A 16,304-nucleotide genomic window follows, 5' to 3' on the forward strand; every position below is an offset into this window, starting at 1 on the left:
CTAATTCGATTGGCTGCGTCGGGTGGCGGAGAGTCTTGACGACACATTTGGCCAGATCATTGCTTCGCGGCCGAACCCAAAACGACAGTAATGAATCATAAACGCTGCAGTACGTAGTTCGAAGATGTTGACTTTACAGCACACGTTTACCAACAAGAGCTACCGGGGCTTGTGATGAAGGGGAGGTGGCTCGCTCCTTCGATGACCCACCGCCGGTCTCTGTTCTCAGTTCGCGCCGAGCGGCAGTGTCAGGACGAGCCCTCGTCGATGAAGCCTGGCAGCGCGCGAGTCCATCAATTATTGATGATCCTAAAGGTCGGGGAGCTGGGGTAACGATGGTGCCACGGCGCGGTGTGGCGTTTGAGCCGCGTTGGGCTCCGTCGTGCGTGAGACTAAGTCGGTGGTGCGCTGAAGAAGGAAGAGCAAAACGTCTCGGACTGTCGCCTCCCTACCACCTGATGGAAGAAGGAGAGTGCAACGCGGAGATTTGCTTTTGTTTTGGAAAAATGTGCATCTTTGACAAGATTCCACACGATGAAGTGAACCCACTTGCTGTACTGGTAGCGCGAGATGGCCTCGCGGGAGCGCGTTCGCCGCTTGTTGCTGATGTCCCCGGTTCGAATCCGGCAGGCTGCCCTGGTTAACATTGCAGGCAGGCCACCTTGGTTAACACCGCCTGTGAATTAACCTTAAATGCCACGCGCCCTCTGCTTCGCAGTGGACGTTGGATGCTCCGTGAGGTCTTTCGGAACGAGTCGGCCACTGTGTGCCGGCATCATGATCCACATTCTAAAAGTTACACCGCAGATTACGCAATTGGGATCACGCAGCCGTAGCAGCAGCAGTAGCAACAGCAAATCGTTGATCCCTACTGTCAGCCCAATGGACTTTTAGCAACAGTATAAATACCAAGATTATAACAACAATTATTACCACGACATAAATGACAAGCGTTATTCTGACCTACGCACCCAGAACACTGCGAACCCGAGTTCGAGTCCTCAGTCACGGCCATTGAACTGACAGAGGCGAGCGGTAGATCGGGCGTCATAATACATTTAGCCGGTGGCTCTGCTGCACGTGGCCTGCGATCCAGCACTGCGGAGGCAGGGAGGGTTGGTATATCACCGCACAACACCCCGCGTCGTTCCAATAACCGTCGGGGCGCGGTGTTCGACGCCATACACACCGCACGCAAGTGATAACCAGGGCGGTCCGCCGGGGGTTCGATCAGTGACCCTCTACAGTAAGCGGCGAATAACGCAGAGATTCTTATCTGCGGCTGGGGCCCCGTGTTATCGTGGCGGCGGCGAAGGCGGCAGGGTCCGCGTTGCTGCCCAGAAACAACAACAACAAAACAGCGGCGGGGAGCAGGATATGAGATGCTGCGATATTCGGCGGCCGCAATAAAGCATCGCGGAGATAAGGTTCACGATGATGCGCCCGCGGACAGAGGACAGCTGAACTCGTTACAACGCGGCCGGTCGCCGAAACAAATCAATCTAAAACGGGATGATATCGGAGGCGAGCGATCCGAATATATATTTGCATTAGAATACAATTTTACCCAAATCGAATTAATTCCTTTATTTTGACCTCGTCTGATATCCCATTTCAACTGCGTGGTTGGTGCTGGGATGAGAGGCGGCCTGGCAATACCCGTTGCTAAAGGCTTCAGCGGAGAGCTGGCCCAGGAAAAGGTCATCAATGCATTCTTGAATCTATCTGTGTGGGGCTTTGCGTGTTATGCCCTTGTATGCTTCCCGGGTTTGTATCCGTGTCCTCTGGTTTCCTCCCACACGAAGCCAAACACTCACGAATGAAATTAGCCAAATTTCCCAACAAAAAAAGAGTCTTGAGACTCATTGAGGATTCCTAAATCAAGAGACTTATCAGCATCATCAGCGTTCTAAATCGCATTCACACCGACACCCAAGGTGTGCCACTCCTAGAGGCGCAGATCACAACTGGGACCATTCCCAGGCCGAGGCGTTCCCGTGCTTACTGAGGTTTGAGAATTTGCACGAAACAAGGGCGCTTGCTGAAACGCATCAGCAACCCAGAGCACCTCACGTGAGCCTCATCTCAAACATTCCAACGACGACGACCACAGCTGCTGCTGCTGCTGCAGCAATCTAGCCGAGGAGACCGCCGGTGGCAGCTGCCCCTGTGCGGAACAAGGTGCACATGCAGCACGAAGGCCGCAAGCCGGCCATAGCGTCATGCGCGATCCTGGCCACCGCCCGTCACCCGGGCAGCTTTGCGGGGCCTCGCGCAGCGCACGGCGGCCAGGAACTCCTTCTTGAGGCCGTTGTTGAGGAACCCGTAGAGCACGGGGTTGAGGCAGCACGAGGTCATGCCTAGCAGGTGGCAGGTGCAGAACACCAGCTTGAAGGCGCCGTTGTCCAGCAGGGAGTCGTCGAAGTCGGTGACCAGGTGGAACACGTGCAGGGGCAGCCAGCTGAGCGCGAACGCCAGGATGACGGCCAGCGACTTGCAGTAGACGGTGCGAGAACGCCTGCGCTTGCGTCGAGACGACGCTCGAGCCCAATGCTGCTCGTGGCCCCGAGACTGCTCGTGCTGCGGATCCTGCTCCTGCTGCTGCTGCTGCTGGTGGTGCTGGTGGTGGTGGTGGTGGAGACTCAGCCGCTCGGGGCCGATCGGGGTCGTGGTCAGCGCCGGTGCCACCTCGCAGCAGATCTCCGAGATGCCCGGCATGGAGTGGGCGGACTGCTCGGAGAGACGGGAGGAGGCGGTGCGGGACACGGGCGCCGCCGACACCGCCGCACCCACCGGGCCCTGGCGTCCGGCGCTCGATCTCTTGGTGCCCAGCATCGGCGTGATGCTGGACAAGCGCCTGCCGCACCAGCTCCTCTGCCGCTTCTGCAGAAACCCCTCCCAGCCTCGCTTGGCCCCGCCGGCTCCCTCGTCGTCGTCATCGTCGCCCTCGTCGTCGTGGTCACCGCCATCGCCGCCGCCGCCCGGTATCCTGTTCTCCTGCGCCGACACGGCCACCAGGGTGATGCGCGTCTGCGGAATCACCGACGCTGCGGCGGACGCGGTAGCGGCCGCGGCGGCCGCAGCCGCAGCCGCGGCGGTGGTGGAACTGAGCCGCACGCAGACGCGCGTGTGGCTCGCGGTGAGGCACGCGAGCGGGATGACGTACTGCAGCGCCAGCAGCGCCACCGAGAAGCACACGCGATCGGCCGCGCGCGGCCACGACTCGACGCACGCGTGCCGCGACCTCATGCTGCTCAGCCCCGTCGCCTCGCCCATGTCCTGCAGCGCGTAGAAGGCCGGCACGGGCGCGCACACGCAGGCGCCCAGCAGCCACGCGGCCCCGCTCCACGCCAGCCCCGAGCGGCCGCGCGGCTGCGTCGCCAGCGGCCGGCTGATGACGCGGCAGCGCAACGCGGCGATGGACATGAGCATGAGGGTGGACACCATGACGGCCAGGCACTGCAGGAAGGGCACGGCGCGGCACAGCGCCGGCCCGAAGGCCCAGCGGTCGAGCAGCGTGCTGGCGAGCGTGAAAGGGCGCGCACAGCAGCGCCACGAGGAACGTCGGCCAGTGCCAGGTTCCCCACGAGGACGCTCATGGCCGAGCAGCGGCCGCGGTGGCGCCACACGGCGACCAGCACCGCGGAGTTGCCCGCCACGCCGAAGAGGCTCACGAGGGCGTAGGCGACGATGAACGCGTAGCGGACTTCGGCCACCAGGAAGCCCTCGTCCTCCTCCCACTGCAGCTCATGGGCCCAGGAGCGGCTCGCGTTGGGCGAGGAGGCGTCGCTGAGGTTCGTGGAGGGGGCCATGGAAGGCGTTGGTCGGGCCCGCGCGTGGTCTTCAAGCTGCGCGCCGTGCACGGAGCGTGGCCCGCTGTGGGGTTGCACAACGGGCGGCGAGATGCGGGGATCAGCGGGTGAAGGTCACGGGGGGTTACTTTGATTGTAGTTGTAGTTTGGAATTCGTTTGTTTCACCAGGTCAGAACGCAAGCCGTGACCCGGGTGACCCAAATTACAAATCAGAGTGGAAACAAGCAAATAGAAATGAACCATAATATAGGGTTGTGGGTTAGATTGCGTAAATATAAATGCGTCGTTAAACCCGACACCACCGGACACAGCCAATTAGTAAAGCGTGCCAATTCGTTACTAGTTCAGCACATCGGTGTGTTGGAGAGTAAACCCACAACATTTACATTTTATATTTACGCGATATAACCCAAAAACGTCCATTATGAATAATATTGGTCGCGAAAGGCTACGTGTTAGACATAAATCAACCAAACAGAAATCCGCGCAAAAGCAACGGCGTTACAGAAAAACCTTAAAACAGTCCAGAAACAGACATCTTTTTTAATTTCTTCAATAAAATACATTTCCCTGCAAAGACAGGGGGCTCGGATAAATGTCTTCAGCATCCAATAAAAGTACAATCCGTTTATTAATTATACCACGGAGATACTACGGTGGTTGTAGGAGTGTGTGGCCGCTGAAGGTTCTCGCTCTCGGACAAAGACTTTTGCTGTCGCAACGTCTCGCGGCCTCCCACAGAGAGCCCCGGCTCACCGCGTGACACCACCCAGGCCAATTATGATTTGTTTATTCTCAGAGCTGAGAATTACCCAAACTCGGCGATCATTTGTGATCAGGCCGAGGACCATCAACTCACTGCGCTGGAGAACCCGGTTTCATCTCAGGCGGTGACACCTGAATTCGAACCTGACCTCTGACCCACCCGGTCACCTCCATAACAAATCCCACAACTACTGCCAAACGGCTCAGCGGCAGAGCAGGCGGCTCGCAATCGGAAGCGTACGAGTCAAATCCAAGTTGGGGGCGAACTCAACCGATTATCCCTCAAGGGGGTCGATAAAATAAGTGTACCTGTGCGGGGAAGTCAACAGCGGGCTCGTCTAATAAACAAGACTCGCCCCGCCACAGGAATGAGAAATGTCAACGACTGCCTCGGTGCTGTGAACGGGGGATGAGTTGAGCACCGTCTCGATGTGCACCGAGGAGCCCCGGACTCGATCCCAGGGTTCCCAGCGGTTCAGCGCTCTCTGACCCCCTTGAGCGGGAATCTCTTTGAACGCTCACGACGCCCGGAGCGAGGGTTCCGCGACAAGTCGGGGCCCTCCGATGATGCTCGCCGCGCGCTTGCCTCGGCTGGGCCATCGCGCCCCGGTATATTTGAGGGATGCGTCGGCGTGCGGAATCCGCCTGATCCGACTCAAGCAATTAGCGACCAGTAATAGGCCCTGACAAGTGGGTGGGTGTGGGTGAGAGACAGCAGCAGGCGGAACCCGGGGGGGGGGGGCTGGGGCGAGGGGCGGATAGTAGTGGGGTGGGGGGGGTACGATAAAGAGAAAAAATATATAACGAGGCTCTAAAAATGTCAATTAAATGGCTTGCCAATTACCGAGACGTGGAAGTGGTTGCACTGCCAATTTTGTGTGACGGCCAAACCGGCTCCCTGTTGGATGCCTTAGTGTTCCGCGCTATCGTTGCTGTGGTTGTTGTTGTTGTTGTTTATCGTTATTGTTGTTGTCGTGTTCATTTGACACGCAGTGCACGCTCGTGCGTGGTCTTAAATCTTCTCTCGCCGCGAGTTCGCGTCTCGTTCCGGAACGAGAGGCACGTGGCAGCTCCAGAGAGCCGAGTGGTGACGCGCGCGCGTTGGTGGCAGCCGCTCCCCAGCCACGGCTCGTGACGCATGAGCGGGAGGTCGGGTGGGGTTGCGTCTTGCGGCGCCCTCCACGGCGGCGATGAGATGTTAACTACCTCGCCTGGTATACAGGAGGTCGTAGGTTCGATCCCGACCCTGACGCCTGCTGCTGTATATTTGGAGTTTGCGTGTCTCTCTCTCTCTCATCATCATCACGGTGGCTAGGAGATGTTAACTACCTCGCCTGGTACGCAGGAGGTCGTGGGTTCGATCCCGACCCTGACGCCTGCTGCTGTATATTTAGAGTTTGCGTGTCTCTCTCTCTCTCATCATCATCACGGTGGCTAGGAGATGTTAACTTCCTCGCCTGGTACGCAGGAGGTCGTGGGTTCGATCCCGACCCTGACGCCTGCTGCTGTATATTTGGAGTTTGCGTGTCTCTCTCTCTCTCATCATCATCACGGTGGCTAGGAGATGTTAACTTCCTCGCCTGGTACGCAGGAGGTCGTGGGTTCGATCCCGACCCTGACGCCTGCTGCTGTATATTTGGAGTTTGCGTGTCTCTCTCTCTCTCTCATCATCATCATCACTGTGGCGATGAGATGTTAACTACCTCGCCTGGTATACAGGAGGTCGTGGGTTCGATCCCGACCCTGACGCCTGTTGTATATTTGGAGTTTGCGTGTCTCTCTCTCTCATCATCATCACGGTGGCTAGGAGATGTTAACTACCTCGCCTGGTACGCAGGAGGTCGTGGGTTCGATCCCGACCCTGACGCCTGCTGCTTTATATTAAGAGTTTGCGTGTCTCTCTCTCTCATCATCATCACGGTGGCTAGGAGATGTTAACTACCTCGCCTGGTATACAGGAGGTCGTAGGTTCGATCCCGACCCTGACGCCTGCTGCTGTATATTTGGAGTTTGCGTGTCTCTCTCTCTCATCATCATCACGGTGGCTAGGAGATGTTAACTACCTCGCCTGGTACGCAGGAGGTCGTAGGTTCGATCCCGACCCTGACGCCTGCTGCTGTATATTTAGAGTTTGCGTGTCTCTCTCTCTCATCATCATCACGGTGGCTAGGAGATGTTAACTTCCTCGCCTGGTACGCAGGAGGTCGTGGGTTCGATCCCGACCCTGACGCCTGCTGCTGTATATTTGGAGTTTGCGTGTCTCTCTCTCATCATCATCATCACTGTGGCGATGAGATGTTAACTACCTCGCCTGGTATACAGGAGGTCGTGGGTTCGATCCCGACGCTGACGCCTGTTGTATATTTGGAGTTTGCGTGTCTCTCTCTCTCATCATCATCACGGTGGCTAGGAGATGTTAACTACCTCGCCTGGTACGCAGGAGGTCGTGGGTTCGATCCCGACCCTGACGCCTGCTGCTGTATATTAAGAGTTTGCGTGTCTCTCTCTCTCATCATCATCACGGTGGCGATGAGATGTTAACTACCTCGCCTGGTATACAGGAGGTCGTGGGTTCGATCCCGACCCTGACGCCTGCTGCTGTATATTTGGAGTTTGCGTGTCTCTCTCTCTCTCACCCCGTGGTCGCGTGGATTTTTCTCTGGGGCCTCCGGTTTTTTTTTTCCCTCCACATTTTTTAAACGTGCGTTTAGGGCAACTTGGCTTCTATTGATTTCCACGCGATGATGATGATAAGCCACTTCTTTGAGCTCTCATTTGTGATGGCCAGGTCGCTACTGGAAGAAAAAAAAAGAGCTTTATAGCTCAGTGGAGTCTTACCTGGTCAAATAAAAAACAAATCATTTTAATAGTTTGCACTCCGGCTAATCACGCTGCCGTGAATCTGTCAATGGTGACGCGACTCCTGGTGGGAGGAGGGTGGGCGGTGAGTGGGGGGAGGAGATGGGTGGGGGGGCAGCCGAGGCCGGCGCTGCCGACAGGAGGCGCCACGTGACTTCACGAAGCCCACGAAGCCAGCGGCTGAGATCCTTTTTCAGCCAATGGCCACTTGGATATTTATAACATCATTCGCGGGCCATAAAAAATAATCAACTTAAAAATTAGCCCGTTATATGTGGTCAAACATTTAATGAACACACCCCTAATGTGATGGGCTGGAACTGTTTCTCTTTGGCGAGGCGTGTGATGATGTTAGCTGGTATTGATGTTGCTGCTACTCGCAACTGCTTTTCCAGGTTTGCTCCTAGATTTATTGAATTTCGAGTCCCGCCTGTGGTTGCCTTGGCAGGGCCAGACTAAATGATTTCGCAGGCCTTATACGGCCCGCGGGCCGGACGTTTCCCACCCATGCACGAAGTCCACGATCCTCCCTCCCGTCCCCTTCTCGTGTGTTCCCTCCACAAACAGTGATCGATGTTTTACTACAACATCCCGTCAGACGCACGGTCCGTCTCGTCAGCAGAGTCGGGCTGGTTTGAGCTGATGCTGGTGAACTGCCTCCATGGGCATAGGCAAGGACATTCTCTCTCTCTCTCTCTATCCCATGTGGGTCCTCGGTTGCAAGCACGCCTGGCCTCTGCTGATGAGAACACCGAATGTCGAAACAGGTGCAGGGTTTTTGCTCGCGTTGACCCAACGCGGCTGCAATTATGCACTCGTAGCAAAGAAGGCCGTGTGGCTGATGAGATGTGTGTAAAATAAAATAATAAACGGTGTGTCCATGCGGCTAATGGTCTGCTGATTTATAGCCGAACTGAGTCGGCTGGGTTCAAAGGGCGACGCGTGGACGTGAAATCGATGCGAGGGCACGAGGCCGCGTTTGCCGACGAGCCCGCTGTCATGGTGACCACCTCCTCATCCTCCTCCTCATCCTCCTCCTGTCTCCGCTCCCTAAGCACCGCTCGGGTTTTGGCACAGCGCCCGTAAAGCCCCCCCCCCCCAAAAAAAACACCAAGGCACAAGCTTAAGTTTCGTAGCCCTTCGAGAACGTCCATTAGAGCAGTGGTGCTTCACCTTTACTGCAGCCTTGCACCCCATTGGTTCGCAATTGTACTTTGTTTTGATAGTGTTAATAAATACGTAGGTTTGATGAAGCAAAGCAGTTGTACTCGCGTGCCTCATTTGTGTTTCGATGATTTACCTTCTAAAAATCATCTGGCCACGTCTCGCACCCCAGAAAGGACATCACGCACCCCCAGGGGGTGCGAGATTGAGCATGGCTAAAGACTCATATTCTTAGGTTTTTTCGGTAAAGTCACGTAGGTAAAAACTTTACCGAAAAAACCTAAGAATATGAATCATTTCAGTCACGAAAGCTTCCAATCTAGAATGGCTAAAGACGACGACGACGATGATAATGATGGTGGTGGCGGTGGTGGTGGTAGTAGTTCTCTTCCGACCCTCTCTCACCCACCGCGTGTGGATCTCGCGCTGTGGGGGTCACCGTGTGCATCATTCCGCACGCACGCATGCCTCCACTACCCCATTACACGGGCCCCCGGTGCCAGGCCATCGCACCCGCCTATTGGAATGACCCCGGGGTGACCCCTTAAACTCTGAGGGTCAGGGCAATAGAGAAATCCAATATGTTTAACGGAATGCAGCCGGGGCGAAGGCGTTGGACTTCCACGCGATTTAAATGGATCGGTAGGCGCGTTGTGCGTAGGGCGCCGTGCGTGGCGAAACACGCTCGCCCGAGTTTGATTCCCAGCCCCCGGCCAACATCAGTGGCGCGTGGATAGCCGCACCGATCCTAAACCACGCCCGACTTCACCACCTACCCGCAATGACCGGCGTGGTGAAGTATGGTCAAACATAGGGGCGACCGATAGGTCGCATCACAACACGTTTATTACGTCTCTGGCTCACCGGTGGGCAGTCGCCTCCTCGTCACTCTTCTAGCGCTCCTACCGTGGCTCACTGTGCACGCGAACCTTACTCGTTGCTTCCTCCAGCCGTGTTGAGGACTCACCGAGTGCGTCGTCTCATCCACACTCTGTTCAACCAGCGACACTGCAGGTCAAGACGACGCAAATCACTCACCAACTCACTCGCCCACCCACCCGCTCTTCCCGACTCTTCCCACGCACTGCTCCGCTTTGGAATTCTCTCCTCGTGTCGTCTCTCCCTCTCTCTCTCTCTCCTCCCCCTCTCTCAAGCTCGAATAACGTTGCCGAGATCAAGAAACGGACGATCTCTGATCTTGATTTGAAGCATTCGTGACTGCAGGAATCCATACTCTTTGGTTCTTTCGGTAAAGTCACGTAGGTAGAAACAAAATAAATCACGACGTTTCGGGCACAACACAATCGTCCGTCATCAGGTGGGAAATGATGGACGCTTGTGTTGCGCCCGACGGGAGACTCCGTACTCGCCGCGTGAACGTGGAGTGAGCGGAGGGCGCGCCGTTAGCGGGAGCGCCTCTTCAGGCTGGGTCAGTCGTGGGCGGAGTTTGACTTCCAAGGGACACATCTCCCCCATTATTCAAATATGCTCAAAAAGTCGTGTCCCCCCCCCCCCCCCAATATATTGCTATAAAAATAATTGCTATGCTATATAAATACAAGCAACAATTTGCTAAGCCTTGGCCACAATATCTGGACTTGTAAAAATAAATAAAAAGTCCATCCTATGTGTTAGTGATTTTTTTTTTCATATTTTAGGCAGGAAATTAGATTTCAAATTTAGTTTTTTTTTTTTCTGGAGGGGGACCCCCAGACACCCTGGATGATTTGGTCCCCCCAATGTTGACTCCATGGCTACGGCCTTGTTGACTTCTACGTTTGGGTGGGGCCGAGGGGTTCGCTTTGTCCCTCACATCAATGGATAAATATGCGTACGTTTAATCTTAATTGGGAACTCCTGAAAATTAATTAATGAAGGTGTCCGGTTTGGGTAGGGGGGGGGCATTGCTCCGCCCCTCGTGACCTCCCCCCCCCCCGCAAACTCCACCCATTGGCTGAGGGTTCTGTTCGTGAGTCGAGGCGTGCGCGCGCAGTCGAGCAACGGCAACGAATTCTGATGATCTCACTGGCGATTGATTCTGATTACACTGGTGATTGATTATGGTGATGATGATTACACTGGTGGTGAATTCATTGGTGATTGATGATGATGAATACACTGAAGACGATCTCACTGGTGATTGATGATGATGATGACACTGATGACGATCTCCTGGTGATCGATGATGATGATGACACTGATGACGATCTCTTGGTGATCGATGATGATGATGATTACACTGATGACGATCTCACTGGTGATCGATGATGATGATTACACTGATGACGATCTCTTGGTGATCGATAATGATGATGACACTAATGACGATCTCCTGGTGATTGATGATGATGATGACACTGATGACGATCTCACTGGTGATCGATGATGATGATTACACTGATGACGATCTCCTGGTGATTGATGATGATGACACTGATGACGATCTCCTGGTGATTGATGATTATGATGATTACACTGGTGATAAATTCGTTGGTGATTGATGATGATGATGACACTGATGTCGATCTCCTGGTGATTGATGATGATGATGACACTGATGACGATCTCACTGGTGATCGATGAATGATGCAAAGGAGAGAACGGCGTCCGAAGAGAGGTGGGATCGAGTACCCACACTGAACGCCATCGCACGCGGACTGCCTGCCGATCGACTCGCTCGCTGATATCCAATCGCACGCGGCCACATTGATGGTGGCAACCTGTTACCGTGTAGATCGCGACGCGAGGTGAGGTGTGATGGGGGTGGAGGGTGCGAGGGAGGCAGGAGGCAAGGGCTCGCAACAACACGAGTCGTTCATTCACCATAGTTAAGAGGCAGACGCGATGACAGGGGAGGCTGGGTATCGTTCGGGTCGCGACCCTTAATTGCCGCGCGGCGCAATTAGCTCGAGGCCACGTGGCCCTGAGCAATTAGCGCCGGGCCACGTGGCACGGACTTTGTCCAAAGCGCGCCACGTGGCCGACCACGTGGCGCGGTGCGGCGACGGCGAGCGGCCGAAAGAAGCGTCAATAAAGGCAGTCCATGCCATCGTCGGCTTTGCGGACGATCGCATCACTCACCAAGCACGATTATCAAACAGCGGGGGGGGTTGGGAGTAGCGGCGCGAGATGCAGCGTCCCGGGAGACTCCACGTGGCACCCCTTCATGGCTGGAGGCACGTGGCGGTCGACGGTAACGACGGCGGAGTGGCGGCCACGGGAGGGCACGCGCACGTCGGGAAACGTCCGCCGAGGGAGACGGAGCCGTGGAATCGCGGAGCGCGTAGGAGCGGCCCCGCTGCGCGCATTATTACCATCGATGGATCGTGAGAGATGGCGGCGGGGTTTTTTTCTTTTGGGGGAGGTGGGAGCCTTCATTCAGCAGTGGATTGAGCATGGCTGACGATGAGGAATTGGTTTTACGCGACGCTGCCATTCGCCGAGATGTCAAACAAATAAATGTGATTCGGTAAAAGCGTGACCGCGAATCTGAGCAATGGACATTGGTGGTGGTGGTGACGGTGAGCCCGTGGGGGCGCCGGTCACAGTACGGTGACACCCCCACATCTGTCACCCAACAACAACAACAGCAGCAGCAGCAGCCACTCGCCGATTTTTCATCTTCCCAATGGCGTTTAAAAAAAATGAAAAGCAACAAGAGGCGTACAATTGTACGTCCAATGTGTTTGTCAGCTATTCCAGGGCATCAATCTGAGCTGGATTATGTTTAAACACGCGGGCTGCCGTCACGCGGGCTGCCGTCACGCGGGCTGCCATCGCGGATGAGTGGCACCTGCTCGCTCCGCCAGAATCACCGCGATCAGCGACGTGCGACTGACGATGATCCGCGCCCTCGACGCATTGGCGATTTTACGGAGTCCTCGCTCGATCCATTCCCGGGGGGGATTGACCGCACGCCTTCGACCCCCCCGTCACCCCCACGCGGGGCTGCTGCTGTTGTTGGGACGCGGCCCCCCTCGCTGTCGTCGAGGTAGCAGAGAGAACCCCCCATTCCCCTCCCCCCCAGAACCGTTCCTCCGTGACTACCGCGCATCTGTGAGAAAAGAGCTTTGTAGCTCATCGGATTCCTCCCGGATATTATCGGAAGATTCCGATCGTGGCTCCAGCACTGGGGTCATTAGCATAGGCGCTCGCTAGCTCGCAGCACTTGCCACAACAGCCTGCGTAGGCTACACGGGGAAGCCTTTGTGTGTAACGTAGGCGAGCAGAATTTGCAACTTCCCTTCGAAAGCGCAAATATCGCTCCGGGCATCTCACGTCGTCGTCGTCGTCGTCGTCATCAGCACTGCGCGAGATCTTCTTCAAAGCTCACGTGGCGCTTGAGAATCGAGGCGTGTGTCCCCAAAAAAAATAAAACCGGACGTCTCGATGTGGGTATTTGGTGATGTCACCGTGGCGCTTGTGCCAGGCTAGGTGCGCTGTGAGTCCGCGTGAAGTGTGGTGTGGTGTGAGCGGGCAGGCGGTGCGAAGGGCCGGTTACTCATCCTTCAACCTTTAGGCGAATTGCACACAACACACACACACACGGGGCACGAGAGACAGAAAGCCTCGTCTGTCACACACACACACGGACAATTCCCCTGACTTTACAACGCTCACCGATGTAAGTCGATATGTAAACCGGTTTCACGGGCTAACCGGTTTTCAAAGCATCTGCACCGCCATGGAATGCAACTGCGGTTCAAATTGTTCGCACGCTGGACTCGCAATCCGGAGCTCAGCCGTTCAATCTCCCGGGGCGGCATTTGAGGCAGCGGTGGCAGGCTTCCTCTGTCCACTCAGCAGGACGAGAAGGGACAACCACAAATCAAGACGATGGGCAGGCCGCGTGTGATGGGGTAAAACGTGGGTAGCCTCGTCTGGCCAAAGGCGTCCAAGATCAGACCGAATATTGATCGGAGGGGGCCTCTCTCGAGCTCCCTCTGCTGGAGGCGCTTCCGCCAGCGGTGGCCTCGGCGAGCACTTTCAGGGCTGCGCCCGTCAGCCTCTGCACGTTGGCGTGGGTGCTTACGGCGCCGTGGTGTGGCGGTGCAGGTTGTGGCGCGTGTGGTTGATGCACGCCGTGGGGTGGTGGCTGCGCTCACAGCCCCCCTGCTTAGTCGCGAGCGTTGCGCCGATTGCGCGGGCAGGGACGGCGCAGGGCTGCGTGAGACTGCCGGTAGTGCAGGCGGAGTGGAGTTTGTTGAGAGGGTGGCGCGGTGCCCGGTGGGTGGTTGCGCGTGCGTGCGACGTGGTAGTGACGACTCAAATCGCGCGATTCTCATCCGAGCCGTGGCACCACCACCACGCGGTCGTTCCCACGGCGTGGAAACGGTGTCATGGGGCAATGCGTGCTGCTCGTGCAGGCTGCTTTGTCGTAGGGCAAGCTGCGTGTCGGCTGCGCTTGGTAGTGCCATCTGCTGGTGGTGCAGTCAGCGTGTCGGTAGTGCGTTCTGCTTTGCAAGCGATGTGTGGGACGCGTGGTTGCGGCGGCGGCGGCACGCGCACAGCACAGCCGCCGTGCGTAGCGGTGAGTGCCGTGGGCTGCGCGGTGGCGCACAGAGGCCGTGAGGTGCAGGGGGGCACCAGTGGGCGCAGCCGGAGGCACTCACCGCGGGGCGAGATCGCGCCAGCGGCTCCGGGCGAGTGACGGCTCCGCGCTCCGCGTTTGCACCGCGGTGGCGACGCAGCGCGACGCCTCTCCAAGCGCCGCGGAGCTTTGGAGAAGATCTCGAGCAGTGCTGCTGATGATGACGGCGACGATGATTACGATGCTGCTGCCGATGATGATGATGACGGACGACGATGACGACGCTGCTGCTGCTGATGATGATTTTGAGATGCCCGTAGCGCTATTTGCACTTCGAAGGGAAGTTGCAAATGCTGCTCACCTGCGTTGCACGGCACATGGATGCACAGACAAAGGTTCCCCGTGTAGCCTACGCAGGCTGTTGTGGCAAGTGCCGTGTGCTAGCGAGCGAGCGAGCGCCTATGCAAAACAGGCACGGCGCACGAGGGGCTGCTCTGTCCAGAACCGAGCCAGCCCGGCTGTTGTTTACGCGCCGCATCAGGTACTCGTTTAAGGCTAAGCCGACCTAAAGGGAGTCCACACGCCGAATGCGCGCTGTCTGCTCCACTCAAATGAACGCCAGGGAGCGCTCTCCTCCGTTGGGTGGCTCAGAAGAGCAGCGGCATGTCCACAGTCCACATTCTCCCTTGGGAAGGAGCCAGGACGTCCGTGTGTAACCCACGGCGCGCGTTCCTCGAAGTGGCCCTACTCACGGTCAGTCCCTGTTTGGACCCCCCCATGCTGATGTCAAACATTAAGAGAGGCGATATGCGTGTGTGCGTGTGTGCGTGTGTGTGCGTGCGTGTGTGCGCGTGTGTGTGTGTGTGTGTGCGCGTGTGTGCGTGTGTGTGTACGTGCGTGTGTGTGCGTGTGTGCGTGCGCGTGTGTGCGTGCGTGTGTGTGCGTGTGTGTGTGTGTGTGCGTGTGTGCGTGTGTGTGTGTTTGTGCGTGTGTGCGTGTGTGTGTTTGTGCGTGTGCGTGTGTGTGCGTGTGTGTACGTGCATGTGCGTGTGTGTATTTGTGCGTGTGTGTGCGCGTGTGTGTGTGTGCGTGTGTGTGCGTGCGTGTGTGTACGTGCATGTGCGTGTGTGTGTTTGTGCGTGTGTGCGTGCGTGTGTGTGTGCGTGTGTGTGTGCTTGTGTGTGCGCGTGTGCGTGTGTGTGTGCGTGTGTGCGTGTGTGTGTGGAGCGGCGGTGTAGCGGTCAGCGCGCTGCGAGCCCGGCGACCCGAGTTCGATTTCTGCTCACGGCCAACACCGGCGACGATTACCCGAACGCGTCCTGGGCCTCCCCAGCTAGGTCGACTCAGCCTCAAATGAGTGCCTGGTGCGATGTGTATAAACATCGCCACTCGCGAGACAAAGGCGGCCGGGCGTGGTGCGGGCCACCCACCCCTGCTCGTGTGCCGTTCCAACCTTCTTCGGTGCTACTCGATAACAACACTTGACCCAGCAGTTTGTTAAAGCTTTAAGGGGACTCTTTGCCTTTTTTTGACTCAACGGCTGTGCCTTGAAGTAGAGGGGGGGGGTGAACAAACAAACGCGGAACATCGCAAAACTCTCGTGGCCTTTCCTCGCCCATCGAGACGATGTTTGCTATCCTCGCGATCCACCCTCCTGACGTTCACAACTCGCCGCTTCGTTGTTGGCCGCGAGGCGACGGACAGCGACGTCTTCCAATTGCACTTCCACAACGGATGGGGGTGGAGGGGGAGGTCAAGTCAAATTGACGACGTGACAGACGTTGATTGATGACGTCACAGGCATTGATTGATTTTGGTGGCAGTATCCCCCCCACCCCTCCCCCAGGCGTTTACTCCCGACGGCGTCACGAGACGGAGGATCCCTTCGTGTTAAAAATAAAAAAACGGCCCGCGGAAGAGGAGATCACAGAGCTACATCTGAGATATTTTCTTTCATCAAGTGACACACAGGGGGGAGGGGGGAGGGGGCAGTATTTTCTCACTCAGCCGCTCTGCACGTGAGGCCAATGCTCGTCGCAATGACACTCAAACTCGATATCTTACATCACAGAGCTGGGCGGGCTGAGATCATGACACCGTGCGTGTTAATGTGGTCAGGGGTAGCCATCACCACGCCCGGCCGCCTTTGTCTCCCCGTCGGGAATGTCTACAC

General features: G+C 56.7%; 1 protein-coding gene across 1 annotated transcript; it reads right to left on the minus strand.

The window, feature by feature from the left end:
• Nucleotides 1–2,220: 2,220 nt before the first annotated feature.
• Nucleotides 2,221–14,615, minus strand: LOC133354423 (neuropeptide Y receptor type 5-like). The gene is made up of 3 exons (XM_061571244.1): nt 14,214–14,615; nt 3,546–3,876; nt 2,221–3,459 (listed from the first exon to the last, which is right to left on the minus strand). Exons 2-3 carry the CDS (start codon nt 3,810–3,812, stop codon nt 2,221–2,223), a joined length of 1,506 nt encoding a protein of 501 aa, XP_061427228.1. The 5' UTR covers nt 3,813–3,876; nt 14,214–14,615.
• Nucleotides 14,616–16,304: the final 1,689 nt, after the last annotated feature.

This window comes from Lethenteron reissneri, chromosome 47, assembly GCF_015708825.2.
Source record: "Lethenteron reissneri isolate LAM-NWPU_2019-01 chromosome 47, ASM1570882v1, whole genome shotgun sequence".
Taxonomy (NCBI): domain Eukaryota; kingdom Metazoa; phylum Chordata; class Hyperoartia; order Petromyzontiformes; family Petromyzontidae; genus Lethenteron; species Lethenteron reissneri.